The following is a 19541-nucleotide window of genomic DNA, read 5'->3' on the forward strand; positions in this document are numbered from 1 at the left end:
AAAAATTTATTAAAAAAAAAAAAAGTTGGCCCATGCCTGGTGTAGATTGATGCACCTTTAGTCGATGACACCCAAAGAAATCCCTCTGGCATTCACAGGGGCGCCCATATTCACGCACATGCAACATCACCAGTGGGAGGAGCTGGAATGTCATGGAAGTGTCAAAAAAAGCTAAAGCGGAAGTAGGCCCGGGAGACATTTTGAGCAACACACTGAGATGCCGTCCTTACGTCACTTCCGCTCGTTTTAAATGCCCTCCCCACCCACAGAGCAGAGCCTTGAATTAAAGAGAACAGAAAAGATGATGTCACTTCCGGGGAGTCACGGTCCCTCCCTCCCTCCTTTACAAAGGGAGAACCAGGAGAAAGCAAGTCAGTCGGTCTCCACAGCTGGCCTCAGTCGGAGGAGGAAGCGGAAGTGACGCCCTGTGTTCTGTAGTTAGTGAGAGCCGGAAAGACAGAGGGAGAGGGAGAGAGGAGAGCGGGGGAAGGGCCGGGCCCGGAGCCGGAGGGAGCCGCGGCCGCCATCACCGCCTCTGCCGGGACCCCAGGTAAGGAGCGAGGCCCCTCGTGCGCATGCGCCTCTCCCCCCCCGTGTGAAGGGGCGGGAGCGGCGGGGGGAGCGGGTTGCCATAGAGACCGGGGTTCGAGGGAGGAGGGGCCTTGGGTGGAGTTGAAAGGAGGCCCCCCTCGTTTATTGTCTCGTAGAGCTGGAAGAGGCCTCCTTCGGCCATGCAGGGGCACACAATCAAAGCACCCCCGACAGATGGCCATCCAACCTTGGGTTAAAAAAAACCTCTAGAAAAGGACACCCCACTACACTCCCAGGCAGCATATACTGCTTAATTTGTTTTATTTAGACCCAACTTGGGCCCTCCAGGTGTTTGGGGCCACAACTCCCACAATTCCTAACAGCTGTGGGAGTTGTAGTCCAAAACACCTGAATGGCCCAGATTGGCCCATGCCTGGGTTAGACTATTGAGGGGAGAATGAGAATTGGGGTGTTGCTATAGGAACATATGAGAGATAGTAGGTTGCTGTGAGTTTTCCGGGCTGTATGGCCATGTTCCAGAAGCATTATCTCCTGACGTTTCCTCCACACCCATGGCAAAGGTTGTGAGGTATGTTGGAAACTAGACAAGGGAGGTTTATATAACTGTGGAAGGTCCAAAGTGGGAGAAAGAACTCTGGTCTGCTGGAGACACATGTGAATGTGGCAATTAATCACCTTGATTAAGCATTGAATATCCTTGCAGCTTCAAGGCCTGGCTGCTTCCTGCCTGGGGAAATCCTTTCTTGGGAGGTGTTAGCCGGCCCTGGTTGTTTCATGTCTAAAATCCCCCTGTTTTCAGAGTGTTGTTCTTTATTTACTGTCCTGGTTTCACAAATCAAAGAACATGAAAGGCACAGTAGACTAACTCAACAGAGAAATCAGCCATAGCAGAGCACTGGATGAACCAACCTGGACACAGCATATTATTTGAGAATACAGAAATGCTGGACCTCTCTAACAACCACCATGTCAGACTACACAGAGAAGCCATCGAAATCCACAAGCGTGTGGACAATTTCATTTTAAAGGAGGAAGCCATGAAAATGAACAAAATTTGGCTACCAGTATTTAAAAACTCTAAAATTAGGACAGTAAATAAAGAACAACACTCAGAAGACAGGGAAATACCAGACAGGAAACAATCAGGGTCAGCTAACATCTCCCTACAAAGGATGTCCCCAGGCAGGAAGCAGCCAAGCTTTGAAGCTGCAAGGCCATTCAATGCTAATCAAGGTGGCCAACTGCACCATTCACACTTGCCTCAATGAGAGTAGAGTTCTTTCTCCCACTTTGGACCTTCCACAGTTATATAAACCTCCCTTGCCTAGTTTCCAACAGACCTCACAACCTCTGAGGAGGCCTGCCATAGATGTGGGCGAGAATGCCTCTGGGACATGGCCATACAGGCCAGAAAACCAGCAACCCAGTGACTCTGGTAAGGACAGCCTTCAACAACATATGGGAGATAGTCACCTTTCTCATTTTTGGCAGGACTGTCTTTTCTCCTCTATTACCTTTTTGTTTGTTCCATTGGTTATTGGTTCATAGACAACACATAGTCCATTGGTTATTGGTTCATAGATTCTTGGATGGAATGGGGAATGTGAGGGCCTCCAGATGCCCTTGGGTTGCAGTTCCCATTGCTCCTAGCTAACAATGGCATACATTTTATTGGTTACTTTCCTCCCTTCAAAGTGGGGTACTGTTAAAATACATGGATAAAACCACAAGACTATGACAACACATGTTAAAAGGCATAAGATTAGCCAGTGGTGAAGAGAAGTCACAGCCTGATAGAATATGGAAGGCTGCACATTTGCCATCCCTTGTATAATATTGATACTATTGATTGTTTGCCTGTTTTGATATTTTATTGGTTTCTTCACAGCAGGAACAGGCGAACTTGGCCCCCTCAAGTGTTTTGGACTCCAACTTCCACTATTCCTAACAGCTAGTAGTGGGCTGTTAGGAATTGTGGGAGTTGAAGTCCAAAACACCTGGAGGGCCCAAGTTTGCCCAAGCCTGCTTTACAACAATTAGATAACTGGAAACAAGACCTGTGTTTGGGGTCCTTATCATTTAGGATTTATCCTCCTGGGGGATTATTTTGAGGTGTCTAGTTTTCTCTTATGCATGCCATAGCTGTATATCCTCATTTTCTTCATTGTCAAGGCTTTTAGTATACTGATATGGAAACCTTTAATAAAATGTGGCCAATGAATGTTTTAAAAAAAGTAATTGTATAAATTCTACTCGTACAGGGGGCAAGATGGCCGAAATCAGTGACCTTGACCGTCAGATTGAACAACTACGGCGCTGTGAACTCATTAAAGAGAGTGAAGTCAAAGCCCTCTGTGCCAAAGCCAGGTGAGTAGTTGGCGACATTTTTTAAAAAGCACTTGCTTATTATTTATTGCCTTTCTTGCCTCCAGGACATCTCTGTTCTGGAGCTGAGAAATGTATAAGTAGTTAAGTATAATGTATCTTTTCTCCCCAACAGAGAGATTTTGGTGGAAGAAAGCAATGTCCAGAGAGTAGATTCCCCAGTAACAGTAAGTCAAAGTTCTCATGGGATGTTCAGTGTTATTTTGGGACTTGGCTGAAGATCGTATAGTCATGTGAACTCTTTTGTTTCTCTTTATCTTTCTTTCCAGGTCTGTGGGGATATTCATGGCCAGTTTTATGACCTTAAAGAGCTCTTCAGGGTGAGTACTACTACCCACCTAATACCATAATATCCTTTTATAACTATCATAGGTGATGACTTTATGCTCATTGTCTTCCTGTTACAGGTGGGAGGTGATGTGCCTGAGACCAACTATCTATTCATGGGAGACTTTGTTGACCGTGGCTTCTATAGTGTTGAAACATTCTTGTTACTGCTAGCGCTCAAGGTTAGGAACCTTTTTGATTCAGAATCTATATTTTAAATTCTTATCTCTTCCAGTGTAGCCTTTGCATACCTCTCACAGATATAATGGGATGAGGACTTGTGTTTTTGGATTGAAACTCATAGGATGACATTCTCCAAGTTCTGGTTCTGACTTGTTATACCCATAGCTTAACTTGACTTGATCCCTTTTCTCCTTGCAGGTCCGCTATCCTGACCGAATCACCCTGATCCGTGGCAACCATGAGAGCAGACAGATTACCCAGGTGTATGGGTTTTATGATGAGTGCCTGAGGAAATATGGCTCCGTCACTGTGTGGCGCTACTGCACTGAGATCTTTGACTACCTCAGCCTCTCTGCTATCATTGATGGGAAGGTAAGTGTGGCGGGATAATAGTTATGTAGCCTGACTGGTATATTTGGTGCTTTATGAAGTAGAGGCGGAATTGAGTTCAGGGGTTAGATTAACGTGGGAAAGTAGAAACCAAGGATTTCAATGTGGTGTTGGGAAACGAAGTAACAATGGTCTACTGTGCTGTCTGTATTTCTTATTTAGCTTTACGAATCTGTTCTTTTTTTCTGTTTCAGATTTTCTGTGTCCATGGTGGCTTGTCTCCATCCATCCAAACACTGGACCAGATCAGGACGATAGACCGCAAACAGGAGGTGCCTCATGATGGTCCCATGTGTGATCTTCTCTGGTCTGATCCTGAAGGTATAACTGGGGATAGCGAATGTAAAATCTGAGAAGAGGATATGGCAGTATTGGCTTGGTGATGGGTTTTTCTTCCAGCAAAATTATATAAATGTATTTTAGGAGTAAGATATAGCAATACAGCTAGACATGTGTGATGTCTTCCATTCTGATGCAGAATTAAAGCCCTAAGGAACAGTGGCTGTTATGTAGAGAACTTCATCTAATTAAATCTAGTGCATGTATTGTTTGTTCTATGAAGAAAAGAGATTACAAGGATATTAGAGTTCTGAGCACTCTGTGTTCATATTTGCTTGAGGTTAGAGCTTCAGGACCCCTACAAGTGTAGAAAAATGTGAATTTGAAAAACAGTTTTTCTTTCTTTACCTTAGAAAACATCTCTCTAGAAATCTCTAGGTACTCCAATATGACTCTGGAGTACAACTCCAGACCAGTATGGTCAATTTCCACTAGAGGAACTAGACAGAACATTGTATCAAATCCACAAAAGTCAAACCTGCAGCTGTGGAGAGCCAACTGTAAATACATTTTACTTATAAAGCAGTGGGACTTTTGCTACTTTGGTGCATATAGATCCACCTGACATTTCTGGACTCAGAAATCCCAACTAAAATCTAATTCTAATTAATTTCTCTGCCATTCTCCAATTATGTTTATCAGTACTTGGTAAAAAAAAGGAACTGGAACGGATTTTATTTGTACTTCAGCAGAGCAAAAGTCTTACCACAAAATCCTACTGGTCTAACTTTTACAACTCATTCCTTCTTAATCACTGCTAATGAGTTCTGACTTGCAAACTTGACGAGTGCAGATATTATTTCAGTTGATTAACACTCGTCAGATTTTATTTTGTTGTATAATCTGCTCCTTCTGCCTTTGCAGACACTACCGGCTGGGGTGTGAGTCCTCGAGGTGCTGGCTATTTATTTGGCAGTGACGTGGTGGCACAGTTCAACGCAGCAAATGACATTGACATGATCTGCAGGGCACATCAGCTGGTCATGGAGGGGTACAAGTGGCACTTCAATGAGACAGTTCTTACTGTGTGGTCTGCTCCCAACTACTGTTACCGGTGAGGCTACGATGCGGGTGGATGTAGAATCATAGAATCATAGAATAGTAGAGTTGGAAGAGACCTCATGGGCCATCCAGTCCAACCCCCTGCCAAGAAGCAGGAAATCGCATTCAAAGCACCCCCGACAGATGGCCATCCAGCCTCTGCTTAAAAGCCTCCAAGGAAGGAGCCTCCACCACAGTTTGGGGCAGAGAGTTCCATTGCCGAACCGCCCTCACAGTGAGGAAGTTCTTCCTGATGTTCAGGTGGAATCTCCTGTAGTTTGAAGCCATTGTTCCGTGTCCTAGTCTGCAGGGCAGCAGAAAACAAGCTTGCTCCCTCCTCCCTATGGCTTCCCTTCACGTATTTGTACATGGCTATCATGTCTCCTCTCAGCCTTCTCTTCTGCAGGCTAAACATGCCAAGCTCTTTAAGCCGCTCCTCATAGGGCTTGTTCTCCAGACCCTTAATCATTTTAGTCGCCCTCCTCTGGACGCTTTCCAGCTTGTCAACATCTCCCTTCAACTGTGGTGCCCAGAATTGGACGCAGTATTCCAGGTGTGGTCTGACCAAGGCAGAATAGAGGGGGAGCAGGACTTCCCTGGATCTAGACGCTATTCCCCTATTGATGCAGGCCAGAATCCCATTGGCTTTTTTAGCTGCTGCATCACATTGCTGGCTCATGTTTAACTTGTTGTCCACGAGGACTCCAAGGTCTTTTTCGCACACACTGCTGTCAAGCCAGGCGTCCCCCATTCTGTATCTTTGATTTCCATTTTTTCTGCCGAAGTGAAGTATCTTGCATTTGTCCCTGTTGAACTTCATTTTGTTAGTTTCGGCCCATCTCTCTAGTCTGTCAAGATCGTTATGAATTCTGCTCCTGTCTTCTGGAGTGTTAGCTATCCCTCACAGTTTTGTGTCGTCTGCAAACTTGATGATCGTGCCTTCTAACCCTTCGTCTAAGTCGTTAATAAAGATGTTGAACAGAACCGGGCCCAGGACGGAGCTCTGCGGCACTCCACTTGTCACTTCTTTCCATGATGAAGATGACGCATTGGTGAGCACCCTTTGGGTTCGTTCGCTTAGCCAATTGCAGATCCACCTAACCGTAGTTTTGTCTAGCCCACATTTTACTAGTTTATTTGCCAGAAGGTCATGGGGGACTTTGTCGAAGGCCTTACTGAAATCCAGGTAGGCTACATCCACAGCATTCCCTGTATCGACCCAACTCGTAACTCTATCGAAAAAAGAGATCAGATTAGTCTGGCATGACTTGTTTTTGGTAAATCCGTGTTGACTATTAGCAATGACCGCATTTGTTTCTAAGTGTTCGCAGACCACTTCCTTGATGATCTTTTCCAGAATCTTGCCTAGTATCGATGTGAGGCTGACCGGACGGTAATTGTTTGGGTCGTTCTTTTTTCCCTTCTTGAAGATAGGGACCACATTCGCCCTCCTCCAATCTGCTGGGACTTCTCCCGTTCTCCAAGAACTCTCGAAGATAATTGCCAGTGGTTCTGAAATAACTTCCGCTAATTCCTTCAATACTCTTGGATGTAGCTGATCTGGCCCTGGGGACTTGAATTCGTTTAGAGAGGCCAGGTGTTCCTGGACAGCTTGTAGGAATAGTGGTTGGGTGCTGCTAGCTTTAGGGTATGTTTTCATTTAAAGTTATGTTCTGTATGCAAAGAATCTCAGAGGACTAGCAAACTTTTAGGGTGATGGGCTACCCAGAGGTGTGGCAGTAATAAAAATGTGGACCTCCTGTTTTGATCTGTTTTCTCTGCTCTGTATGCAGATGTGGGAATGTGGCAGCCATCTTGGAACTGGATGAACACCTTCAGAAAGAATTTATCATCTTTGAAGCAGCCCCTCAAGAAACTCGAGGGATCCCGTCTAAGAAACCTGTTGCGGACTACTTCCTGTGAATGCGTCTCCCGTCTCCCCCTTGTGCGGCTTCTGTTTTCTATCTTGGCTAGGGTGGGCAGCCCCTCTTTCAAGTTTTGGCAGGGTTCAGATCTCTTCCTCCTTCCCTTTCCCCTCCATGAAGCCCAATAAACCCTCAGTTTCTGGACCCCTTAGGCTGAAATGGGCATATTTTTCCACAAGACTGAATCCTTGCCAGTCCCATTATGGTCTTTTCATGCTGCCCTAATTTGTATTGTCCATACTGCTTGGGACTTTTGGTCATTGAAAAAAACCCTGAAAACTCTTGCTCTCAGATCACTCCACACTAAGATCCAAGCTAGTAATGGAGACCAGATCTGTAGATCTTCCGGATTTTGTACAGGAGTGGCTGACGGCTTCCTTGCCCAGCTTTCTGACTCATCTGCAGTGCTTCTCTACTTATTAGAAGGACTGGAAATTACTAGTAGAGAATATATATTTGATGAAACTGGACTTGGAAATAGAGGGATCAAGTGGCCAAAGAATATCTATAGCTGTTAGGAGGACCAAATCTTTGGATTAGTTCTCTGATTCTGTGCCACTTAGGTGCCTCCTGGTTTATTCGTTTCTGGTCAGCTGGCCTTGGAACTCTATGGTTTTGGTGCCATTCCATAACTCTTAAGCAAAGAATGAAAGTGCTTCAATCATTGTCTGGTTGCTGGAAGACCTGACATCTTGGTTTCTTGGCACTTTGATTTAAAATACATGATGTAGAGTGATCTAGGTTAGTGGTTCCTTTGTGTGCCGCCACCTCCATTCCCATTGTCCTCCTTAAAAGGTGTTTTTTTGCCAGTAGAATATTTGACTGTCTCCAACTTACTGTACTAGAAAGTCCTGATTTTTCAACATGTAGTAGTCCTTCAGGGAATTGGAGGTTCCAGAGTTTTCTATAGAATTCATTTGAGTATGATGAATTTATTAAATATTTTATTGGCAGATCTGTATTTCCTCCTTCCTGCCCCCTTCTCCCTGAACTGAGGAGACTGGGACCATATCACACAAATCAATTTGACCAATAGGGTATGTTCTCTTATCTTTTCTCCTTCTAATATCTGGCTCCTTGTGGGGATAGTGTCTTCAAATCCTATCCAAATGCAGGTTTGAATCTCTCTTCTCTTCTGTTTATTCTTAAGAAGGGATATTCAATCCAGATATTTTAGAATTAAAGGGAGAGAGGGAACTTCCTGCCACTTTCCCCATGTCTAGGAGGGGCTTTTTCCTCTCATCTCTATGATATGTCTCTTGCTCTGATTTTATTTTATTTTCATTTGGGGTTTTTCCTATTTACAATTTTAGATAAAAAATTCTAATAAAACTCAGAAAAAAACAGACACATATTGTGTGTTGTATATTTCTCTCGCCATGTGGTTTGTAAGTGCTACAGAAATGTTTATTCTAATCTACAGAGCTTGATCCTCACTTTTGTCATTGCCTTTATAATCAGTTTGGTTCTTGCAGTGGTCATGACTCCTGTACAATCAGCGGTTCTCAACCTGTGGGTCCCCAGGTATTTTGGCCTACAACTCCCAGAAATCCCAGCCAGTTTACCAGCAGTTAGGATTTCTGGAAATTGAAGGCCAAAACATCAGGGGACCCACAGGTTGAGAACCGTTGAATTAAAAAAGATTTCTGTCTTCTCTAGGCTTCCAGGTAACAGGGCATGAAGGTGTGGGAATCTTCATGGCCTTCAGTCATGCCAGAGAGACTGTCTTACTGTGAAACTTGGTATGTAAAGTACCGTCTCATGGTCCTATAACTTTTTAATGTTTTGGAAACAAATGTTTATATAAGAAATGTTGTTACTACACCCAACCACCACCATCAGTGTTTCTGAAAAATGTAGTGTGGAAAAGTAATTGAGAACCCCAAACTATTTCAAACGATTATAGTGAAATGCTTTAAAATCATCAGGTTCAAATTTGTTTAAAATCTTGATAGAAATTGCTTTTGAAATCTGGAATTTTTTTGATTTATATCATAGTTCAAATAATCTGTGAGGAATATTCTGCTTAACTATTGCCTAGTACATTTTTTTTACTATAACCATGATACAGATTCATGGATAGAAATGTCATTAGAAGGAAGAAAAACACAAATCAATTCTTAATTCTGAAAAGTTTCAGTTCATCAAAAACAGAATCCCTATTATATGCAGACTGCTTGTTCAGATTTCTTCCATCTTCCCACATTTTTGTTTGTTGGCCTTCCCTATTTTTCTGTTTAAAGCAGCAAGGCCTTGCTAGAAAGAAACTGTGTGCATACTGTTCATATATGCCTCCAGCAAAATATGAGTGATTGCATTATCTCCCGAACCAGTAAACTTTGCTTATAATCATGGCATTTAATTAAAAGATATATAATTAGTATCATGATAGCTTTGATCTAGGTTTTTTATTAATTGCTGAGAAAATTGTAAAATCTGTTTTAAGTAATCAAATTCAATTAAGAAAAAGATTAAATCTGATTTTTATCTTTCCAGAAAATAATTCCTGAAGCTTTCTCGGGTATACCTAAAACCAGCTAAGTTTTTGAGTAAATCTTTATTTTGCAGAGAAGCAAAACCTTGTCTGGAGCTTTACTGCTCTGACTTTCTTGTACCTATCGTGGAGGAGAACAAATAAATGTACAAAATGTTAGTCTTCCAGGGATTTAATTAGAAGAAAAGCAAGATACAAATACATTTACTGCTACCCAGCACATATGAACAATAATAAAGAAATGAGAAAACACTACAAAACATTGCAGACAATACCTGGCAGGCAGGATTCCAGGTTTTTGTGGAGGAACAAGTGTTAGAGCATGGGGGGCTGAGAGCCAGGATATCCAGAAGCCGAGCCATAGACATGTGGGGGAGGTGGGTAGGGTGCAAAGCTGAATTTAAAAGGTGGAAAGGAGGCGGCATCTGGTGGTTCGGTCCCTCCAAGAAAAGGAATGATATCTAGGCCGTTCCAACTTGTTGGGAGCATTGCTCTGAAATCTGATTGCTCAGGAGGCGATTTGGCAGCGGGAGAAGATGGAGGAGCTGCCATTTCTTGGCTTGGGCTGTGGAAAAAGATAGCGTAGGTCAAACACCCAAAGCAGAGAAAGGATTCTAACTTGGCATTGATGGCTAGTCATTCCTACCCTCTTGAGGAGTTTGTATACAACTGTGCCTTCCTACAGATGAGTTCTGGTTTCCCTGTATATTTGCTCTAGTTTCCTCATATCTATTCTGTGTGTGATTCTTGTTTATGTATCACCAGGACTTGGAAAAGGCTTTCATGGCCGGGATCACAGGGTTGTTGTATGTCTTTCAGGCTGTGTGGCCATGTTCCAGAAGTATTCTCTCCTGATGTTTCGCCCACATCTATGGCAGGCATCCTCAAAGGCTGTGAGGCATGAGCCTCAGGATGCATGCCATAGATGTGGGCGAAACGTCAGGAGATAATACTTCTGGAACATAGCCACACAGCCTGAAAGACATACAACAACCCTGAGGACTTGGAAAAGTTAATTTCTTAGAATATAGTTCCCATAATTCAACCAGAATGGCTCACCTTGGATACATTTATTCCTTTACTCTTGTTTCTTTCTCCCCCTTTTTACGAAGCCCATGTTCTGAAGGTGAAAAGTTACCAATAGGGATGTTGTTTAGCTTACTGACTTATTGGGAATGGGACAAGAAGCAGCGTTCTGTGCTCACCTGTTGTAGGGTGATGATGTCCCCCGTAAACCATGGAATGCAGCTGGGTGTTGCAGGTAAGCCTCGGCACCACTGGGATTGGTCCCTGCCGGTGGGTAGAAGGAGCAGGAAGGTTGTGAAAGCCCAGGGGGTTGCTGAGACTCCAGAGGTGCCTCCTCCGTCAGGGTGGAATCGCAAGGGCCTTTCTTGCTCTCTAGGTGGGAAAGGAGAAAAGATAGAAGGTCGGAACTGGAAAGTTTATGGTCTGCAACTGATATGGAAAATGTGGGATGCCTGGGAATGGCCCTCTTGGAGAATAAAACTCTTTAAAATCCAAATTTGACAGCTTTTCTGGTATGTTCGAAATAATTGGAGATTTAATCATACGCTTGTGAGATTCACAGGATAATGGCACTTTAAGGTTATATGATGTGTACGCAGCAGAAAATGACCAAGGGATTGGACAAGATGGCAAATTAAACCCTTTCCAACTCTTATCACTCTAGAACAGGCTAAATTAGTATCATATTCACACTTCCTACATGAAATTACAAAATAAATGATGTATGCTTTTCTTACCATTTTCTACCACATTGGCCTCACATTCATTTGCTTTCATCTTCCTCTTGATTCGCGCTTCACGTTCCCTGTATTTTATAACAAGGACTATAGTAAGATGTGGTAAAATAACGGTGGAAGCTCAATCTGCTCATGAGTTTCACATATTTTCGTTCTAGTCAAGGCAAACTCGTCTGCTGATGCTATACCACTGCTTCACTTATTACTATTCTGATTAGCCAATACTTGAAAGAGACAATTTGCTACCAGTCAAGGTGGAAACTACAATACGTTCCCTATGATGTTTGAATTCTTCCTACCTTTTGCTATTCATCCCATTCTCCCGGAAGCCTTTTGCAAAAGGATTGCTCTCAATCTTCATTTGGGTGATCTGAAGGAGGAAAAGGAGAGTATTAGGGTTTTAAAGACACATAGACATGTATTTATGGGTTTTATCTTTGAAGTGTGACCATACAGGCATTTATGAAGGTGGAATAGGTATATGGGTTGCCTTACTAATCAACTGGGAACAGGACAACTCATTCAGTACCCTGAGTATCTATCCTCCTGCTTTCTGTACTAAAAATGGTTTAAAAATTCATATAATTGTTGCATATAACTTGGAGTCCTTGTGGACAACAAGTTAAACACGAGCCAGCAATGCGATGTGGCAGCTAAAAAAGCCAATGGGATTTTAGCCTGCATAAATAGGAGTCTAGTGTCTAGATCCAGGGAAGTCATGCTCCCCCTCTATTCTGTCTTGGTCAGACCACATCTGGAATCACACTGTGTCCAATTGTGGGCACCACAATTCAAGGGATATGTTGACAAGCTGGAATGTGTCCAGAGGAGAGCAACTAAAACGATCAAGGGTCTGGAGAATAAGCCCAATGAGGAGCAGCTTGAAGAGCTGGGCATGTTTAGCCTGCAGAAGAGAAGGCTGAGAGAAGACATGATAGCCATGTACAAATACATGAGGGAAAGTCATAGGGAGGAGGGAGCAAGCTTGTTTTCTGCTGCCCTGGAGACTAGAACGCGAAACAACGGCTTCAAACTACAGGAAAGGAGATTCCACCTGAACATTAGAAAGAACTTCTAACTGTGTTTAGCAGTGGAACTCTCTGCCCCAGAGTGTGGTGAAGGCTCCTTCTTTGGAGGCTTTTAAGCAGAGGCTGGGTGGCCATCTGTCAGGAGTGCTTTGAATGCAATTTTCTGCTTCTCGACAGGGGGTTGGACTGGATGGCCCACAAGTTCTTTTCCAACTCTATGATTCTATGATTTCTGATGTCCTAGACTCTTTGGGGTTTTTTTTTTGGCCGGGGGGGGGGGGGGAGGGATTTCCAGCGCAAACTCTACAAGATTTTGTTCCCACTCTCAAGTGGATTTCGTCTTAATTCCAAAGACAGATTGGCCTAATATATCCCTTTCTCTTGATCTACAGTGCATAGTTCATCAATGAAGTTACAATTTTGTATGAGAAGTCTTTATCTTATAAATTTAAAAAGGGGAAAATGCAATTCCAACTAAAGGACAACCCTAGCAAAACATGTCTCAGTTTAAAACAGAAATAAATCCTAAAGAGCCCTAGCTCAGACTCAATAAATAGACACAGTCAGTCCACAGAAATAATGGAATTAGCAAATACGGACGTAACAACTAATCCAAGACATGGGAACACATGTTACTTTAAACTATGCAAAAAGAGCTCTTTTCTGAAGAAGTGATCATAGATTCGTGACAAGAAATGTCACCAATTGTATTTTCTTCAAATGTCCTGTTTACTTATAATTTATATGTGAAAATGGCTCTTGCTTCATCAATCCATACAAGAGGATTGATTTGGAGGAGGAAAAGGAGGAAATAGTTTATTAAGGAGAGGGTGTTTTCTCGCATCACTTTCCCCATGTATGGCAGCACCACCTCTGAGAATGGGCTGGTTCATCTTATTTTAATAGCTTCGTTCTCACCTGTGGATTCTGGTAGGCTGTGACCGTCAGAAACTGGGTCTCGGGAAAGGTGAAGGAAGCACAGCCGCCCCCAGCTCCTCGGCGCCCGCCAGCTCCAACCACATGAACCCGCGGCTGATACCGGTGCATGGAGTGAACAATTAGCTGTGTAGGGACATGCAAAATAGAAGTTAGTGATGTTTCTGGTATCTATTTAATTGTACATGCCGTTCTTCCTTCCTAGCACTGCCAGACTGAACATTGGAGTGTGTTCCTGTATCTTTAAAGAATGACAAGAATTGGGAACTAGCAGATATTGTTTGTTGAGCAACCAGGTAAGAAACAACATTCGAAATAATTTTTCTCTTCTAAACTGCTATTAAATGTACTGGAGGTGTATCTTGTTTTTACTCTGGCAACTCTATCTTGTCATATCTCATCTTTACTCATCTTTGTAGAGTTAGGGCTCATGTTTTTTTGTGATTGTGCCTTAGGTGTAAATGTTGACGTTAGTTACAGGAAATGCCATCTTGATAATGTTGGCTTTTCATATATATATATATAAGCAACCAGGAGAAACCGGAGTTGCTTCTGGAGTGAGAGAATTTGCTATCTGCAAGGATGTTGCCCAGGGGACGCCCAGATGTTTTTTGATGTTTTACCAGCCTTGTGGGAGGCTTCTCTCATGTCCCCGCATGGAGCTGGAGCTGATAGAGGGAGCTCATCCGCGCTCTCCCCAGGTGGGATTCGAACCTGGCAGCCTTCAGGTCAGCAACCAACCTTCAAGTCACAAGGCTTTTATCCCCTAGGCCACCGGAGGCTCCTTCTTATATATTAAAACAGGCATAGGCAAACTTCAGACCTCCAGGTGTTTTGGACTTCAACTCCCACAATTCCTAACAGCCGGTATATAGCTCTCAGTCTTCTCTTACTAACTTCTATACACCTATTGGTCTCTTTCCGTAGCCACATTCTTTTCAATATCTTGTTGTACGGCTCTGTATAGCTCCATTCCCCAAACACCCTTTCCCCATCCCACCAGTCATACATGTCCATGGGGATCCAGTGTGTTGTTGGTGAGCTTGAGCCGGTGGAAGGATATGGGCTGACGCATCCAGTGGGCACCTGGTGCAGGCGAATCAGGGTGGATGTAGACACGGTCGGGAGGAGGTAATTCAGCTTTGCCACTGGCCTCCCACCGCTTGCCTTGCCACTTGTAACGGGAGCCACCTACGGGGACCACATCCACTAGAAGTAGGTACTTGGCCTCAGGATCCAATCCTGTCACTGAAACTTTCAGCTGTGGAAACATCCGCCTAAGAGGTTAGAGTATTAAAAATAGGGTTAGAACATTCTTCTTGTATGGAAACTGGTTGATGAAACATGATGAAGGGGATAAAGAGTTTGAAATGTTTCTTTTCAAGAATCTACTGACATGTTGAAGCCGTCTTTCACTGAAATGGATTCCAACCATTTGATATGCTTTTCTTTAGCATATCAGTATGTTCATTCATATAGTAGAGTCTCACTTATCCAAGCTAAACGGGCCAGCAGAAGCTTGGATAAGCGAATATCTTGGATAATAAGGAGGGATTAAGGAAAAGCCTATTAAACATCAAATTAGGTTATGATGTTACAAATTAAGCACCAAAACATCATGTTATACAACAAATTTGACAGAAAAAGTAGTTCAATACGCAGTAGTGTTATGTTGTAATGACTGTATTTATGAATTTAGCACCAAAATATCACGAAAACATTGACTACAAAATGCCTTGGATAATTCAGAACCTTGGATAAGTGAGTCTTGGATAAGTGAGACTCTACTGTATATGTAATTCACACCAGAAGTGACTTGCAGTTTCTCAAGTCATTCCTGACATGAATGAATGAATGAATGAATGAATGAATGAATGAATGAATGAATATATATATATATATATATATATATATATATATATATATATATATATATATATATATATATATATCATTCATTATGTGCACGCTTTAAAAGACTGTCTTTTGAATCATAGCAATAACTGATTATTTCCCTCATATTTAAGGCCAACCATTTCAGAAAATAAAACAGCAGAATGAGAGAATTACATCTATACCCCTGCTGCTCAGAATATATGTTAAAGAAAAAAACACATCGTACACATCCCATTTGGATCAACTGAACGAATAATATACTCTGGAGCCAAATATAAAGTGTGTCTTGCTGCGTTACAGCAAAATACTAGCAAATCCAGTATCCTGTTTTCCACAGTAGCTTTTTCCCCCAGGAAGATCTGGGATTAAGTTCCACATAATAGAATTTATTCAGAAATGGCGTAAGTAAAATTTCCTTATCTTCTGGGGCAGTGGTTCCCAACCTTTGGGCCTCCAGGTGTTTTGAACTTCATCTCCCACAGTTCCTAATAGCTGGTAAGCTGGCTGGGATTTCTGGGAGTCGAAGTCCAAAATATCTGTTCTACGGAGATGTTTCTACGGAGATCTTTTATGCTTCTATTCTTTATTTTTGGCTCAGAGTTATGCTTCAGTTTCTCAAACAAATGAGAGTGGATGCTGACTCTCTTCTTTAGGCAAGAAAAATACATTCTATATACATTCAGAAGCCTTGGCTTCAAATACTTCCGACACATGGCATTGGGGAGGGGGTCCAGAAGATAGCTTAAGGTGCGCTATTTTCCTTCTTATTCCTGCTCGGCATCTCACCTGCCTGCTTTGGTGATGATCATCTCTGTGCCAATGCTACTGAAACGCTTCCAAAGCTCACCATTCTCCAAGCTCATCCGTATTCCGGGGGGTAGGCATGGTGTTGGTGGGGGACCAGACGGGAGAGCCTGGCCGGACCCATAAGGGTGGGCAGGACCTGGGGGCAAGAGGCGGCCAGGAGGTTCCAAGGCAGGGAAGAAGCTATCCAGCTTCGGGGCAGCATCAAGATCTAAAGGCAAGGAAGAGAACACGATATAAGTCAGACTAACAGTGAGTGGCATTGAGAGGTATTGGCTGAGCAGTAAGGGACAGAGGAAGGAGGAGGGCTACAGACAGCACCACGGAGTATCATCTAGGAATTTGTCACCCTCCTGCTGTTTTCCTCCTGTTTTCTCTTCCTCCATCCTATTCGCCTGACCAGTTGGCCTTGGGTGCTAAAACTCCAGCTGATGGGGGCTTGTGGGTGGTGGTCCTTGGGAGAAGCAAGCAGTGGAATTTATGGGAATTCTACATTTTTACTCTTTTGCTATCCAAGTCCTGGCCTCCCACTAGCTTGTTGAAACCAGCAGTTGTTTTCCCTCCTGTAGTCTCATCTATCCTTTTGCTCTGCTCTCCATTCAGCTCTTCTCTTGCTTTTTCAAATGTGCATTTCATCCCCCACCCCTCAATTTAAATCACCCCTGACTATCAACCTATCCTATCCAACCCTCTCTGACAATTCTTCAGTCTTGACCCCACTGCCCTCCTGACAAATTGTGGGAGTTGAAGTCTAAAACACCTGGAAGGTTGACGTTTGTCCATGCCTGTATTAAAATGACAAATGTCCAGTCCGTAGGGCTACAAAGACAGACCACACCAATGGGGGATATATATTTAGAAGATTTCGAATAATCCAGATATTGGGATGTAGCACGCAGCATAAATTCCTTGCTTTTCCTGATGACTGATGGAAGTAAAGGCCTAAATCCATTGGCTAACCTTTGCTGGTGTACCTGCATTGCATCCATTGTTAATGGGCAAATCAGCACTTCATCAAGTGGGTCTGTCCTGGTTGGATTTAGGCCAAAATAAATTCTACATAATTGTGGGAGTTGAAGTTTAAAACACCTGGATGGCTGAAGTTGGCCCATGCCTGTATTAAAAGGACAGAGCTCCAGTCCTTAGGGCTACAAAAGTAGACTACAGCAATGGGAGATATCTGTTTAGAAGATAATGATCCAGATATTGGGATGTATCAATATGCCCTCTTGACAAATCTACCCTCCTTTTTTAACCCCACTGCCCTTCTGACAAATTGTGGGAGTTGAAGTCTCAAACACCTGGAGGGCTGAAGTTTGCCCATGCCTGTAGATTTGGAGTTTGTAGTCAACACCCTTACTTTTATATAGTAGACACATTCATCTCATTCACTTCAAAATACCTTAGAAGTTGTGGATTATATTCCATCCTTAAGGATGTGGTGATTATTCCCCCCTTCCTAATACAATATAAAAAGCCTATCCTAAGAAATTCCAGAAGTCACAGTTCTCACATTTCTAATTTCCAATAGATTTCGTCCTTTTGTCCATTTTATTATTATTTAACTGACCCTTCTTGCAAAGAGCTCATGGAAGCATACATTGCCTTCCCCACACTCCATTTGCTTTCACAAATAAGTTAAAGAAATGATGCCTGCTTCAGCCAGGCAGTGTCATAGTTATGTCGATGCCCTTGAGGCCAAACAGTGGTGAACATATATCCATTAAAATACACATTTCTGGCTTTATTCCATTCACCCTGTCTCCCTTGTTTCTGCTCTTAATTCTTCTCCCACTCTCCCACCACCACCACCACCACTTCCCAATTTCTCACCTGGGTATCTGAAGGCTTCATACTGGGGTGCCTGACTCTGGGGGTACCCAGTCCCAGGAGGTGGGGGAGGCCGCAGGGGGTAAGAGCCTCCATACTGTGAGAACATCTCTGAGGGGTGATACATGGGATGCTGAAGGAAACCAAGAGCCAGAACTCTTGGATTTTTTGGACTGGAGATCCTATTGGATTAGAGCAGGTGAGGGAAGTGAGCTGAAACAGGAAGCTCAAGCTTCTGCCTTTTGTAGGCAAGGAGGAAGATCTAGGGGTTAGAAGAACGAGACCAGGACTATAGGGTCTCTGGGGAAGAATAGAATATGGTTTCTTGGGGTAGGGAAAGGGAAAGAAAGGGTCTGAGCTGGTTAAGAGCTGGGTTTCCTTGGTTCTATCTTGTGAGCAAGTCTGGGAAGCATCCACCCCGAGCTCCCCTCTCTTCCTGAGGAGCCCCTGACTGGGCCTGTATTTATGATTCCGCGAAAGCTCTTTGAAGTGAGACCCCAAATGGCACATTCGCACCTCTGGAGGGGAGGGGTTTGGGGCTGAAGGCAGGGGAGTTGGAGGAGATGAGTAGCATATCTTCCCAGTCCCAGGATGTCCTATCCTTACTCACCTTCTAGCTATTTCTAGCAATATCCCTCTATTTCACCCAACTTCCGCCTGCTTCACCCCTAGTCTGAGTGCCCTCATACAAGTGGTTGCCTTCCGTGCCCGAGACATTGCATATCAGTCCAATCCTCGGAGATCTGAATATGCCAGTTGTGGGCCACCCCCTCCCTATGCCAGGCTCCCCAACTCCATTGCAGACTTCATTAAGAGAGTCCGCCGAGCCTCTTTCTGTGCCCACCACTTGAATCCTCCTAATTGCCTAATTAACACCCTGATTCCAAAGTTTCCTGATTGATCCTGACCTATGGGATCCTCGGTTTTACAAGTGGGTGATGGGGGAGGTGCCATGGTCATTTATCATCCAGATGTTTTCACAGCTGGGTAGGACAGCTGCAAGAAACTGCCAAATCCTGAGTGTGGAGATTGGGGCCTAGAGAGTTATAGCCGCATTTGCAGTTGGGAAGATAGCTGGCTCTCTTTAACCTCATAATGCAACAATTTAAAATTGTAATTCTAATTGGTCATGTTTAGTCCTCTCAGGAGGTTTATTTATTTATCGTGTCAGAAGCGAACCGAGGGCACAGTTGTAGTGTATTTGAAAAAGACAAACAAAGTTTAAAACTTGGCATTATATTAAATGTCCTTTGACCAGTAGCTGGCCACTTGGAGTGCCTCTGGTGTTGCTATATGAAGGTCCTCCATTGTGCATGTGGCAGGGCTCAGGCTGTATTGTAATAGGTGGTCAGTGGTTTGCTCTTCCCCACACTCACATATCGTGGACTCCACTTTGTAGCCCCATTCCTTAAGGTTGGTTCTTCTTCTCAAGGTGCCAGAACACAGTCTGTTCAGCGCCTTCCAAGTTGCCCAGTCTTCTGTGTGCCCAGGAGGGAGTTTCTCATTTGGTATCAGCCATGGGTTGAGATTCCGGGTTTCAGCCTGCCACTTTTGGACTCTCGCTTGCTGAGGGGTTCCTGCGATTATCTCTGTAGATCTTAGAAAACTATTTCTTGATTTAAGGCATTGGTGTGCTGGTTGATATCTG

General features: G+C 43.5%; 2 protein-coding genes across 2 annotated transcripts; one reads left to right on the forward strand and one right to left on the reverse strand.

Moving 5' to 3' along the window:
* Positions 1-331: 331 nt before the first annotated feature.
* On the forward strand, positions 332-9525 carry ppp4c (protein phosphatase 4 catalytic subunit). Its single transcript, XM_003225037.4, has 9 exons — positions 332-550; positions 2814-2919; positions 3053-3104; positions 3207-3257; positions 3345-3446; positions 3646-3819; positions 4032-4158; positions 5041-5230; positions 7011-9525. Exons 2-9 carry the CDS (start codon positions 2822-2824, stop codon positions 7138-7140), a joined length of 924 nt encoding a protein of 307 aa, XP_003225085.1. The 5' UTR covers positions 332-550; positions 2814-2821; the 3' UTR covers positions 7141-9525.
* A 267-nt stretch (positions 9526-9792) lies between these two features.
* Positions 9793-19107, reverse strand: tbx6 (T-box transcription factor 6). Its single transcript, XM_003225000.4, has 8 exons — positions 17897-19107; positions 16046-16274; positions 14373-14640; positions 13346-13489; positions 11699-11769; positions 11400-11467; positions 10842-11034; positions 9793-10201 (listed from the first exon to the last, which is right to left on the reverse strand). The coding sequence occupies exons 1-8, from the start codon at positions 18018-18020 to the stop codon at positions 9952-9954; spliced, it is 1347 nt and encodes a 448-aa protein (XP_003225048.2). The 5' UTR covers positions 18021-19107; the 3' UTR covers positions 9793-9951.
* Positions 19108-19541: the final 434 nt, after the last annotated feature.

The sequence above is a fragment of the Anolis carolinensis genome, chromosome 6 (assembly GCF_035594765.1).
Source record: "Anolis carolinensis isolate JA03-04 chromosome 6, rAnoCar3.1.pri, whole genome shotgun sequence".
Classification (NCBI taxonomy): domain Eukaryota; kingdom Metazoa; phylum Chordata; class Lepidosauria; order Squamata; family Dactyloidae; genus Anolis; species Anolis carolinensis.

Excerpts from the sequence above, each read along its gene's own strand:
- tbx6 (XM_003225000.4), bottom strand. The coding sequence starts at position 18,020 with ATGTATCACCCCTCAGAGATGTTCTCACAGTATGGAGGCTCTTACCCC. Across the intron at positions 13,490-14,372 it reads CACTGGATCCCCATGGACAT|CTAATTGTTCACTCCATGCA; the intron begins GTATGACTGGTG and ends GTCCCTACACAG. Across the intron at positions 11,035-11,399 it reads GGCCAATGTGGTAGAAAATG|AGAGCAAGAAAGGCCCTTGC; the intron begins GTAAGAAAAGCA and ends TTTCCCACCTAG.
- ppp4c (XM_003225037.4), top strand. The coding sequence starts at position 2,822 with ATGGCCGAAATCAGTGACCTTGACCGTCAGATTGAACAACTACGGCGC. Across the intron at positions 2,920-3,052 it reads GCCCTCTGTGCCAAAGCCAG|AGAGATTTTGGTGGAAGAAA; the intron begins GTGAGTAGTTGG and ends TCTCCCCAACAG. Across the intron at positions 3,105-3,206 it reads GAGTAGATTCCCCAGTAACA|GTCTGTGGGGATATTCATGG; the intron begins GTAAGTCAAAGT and ends CTTTCTTTCCAG.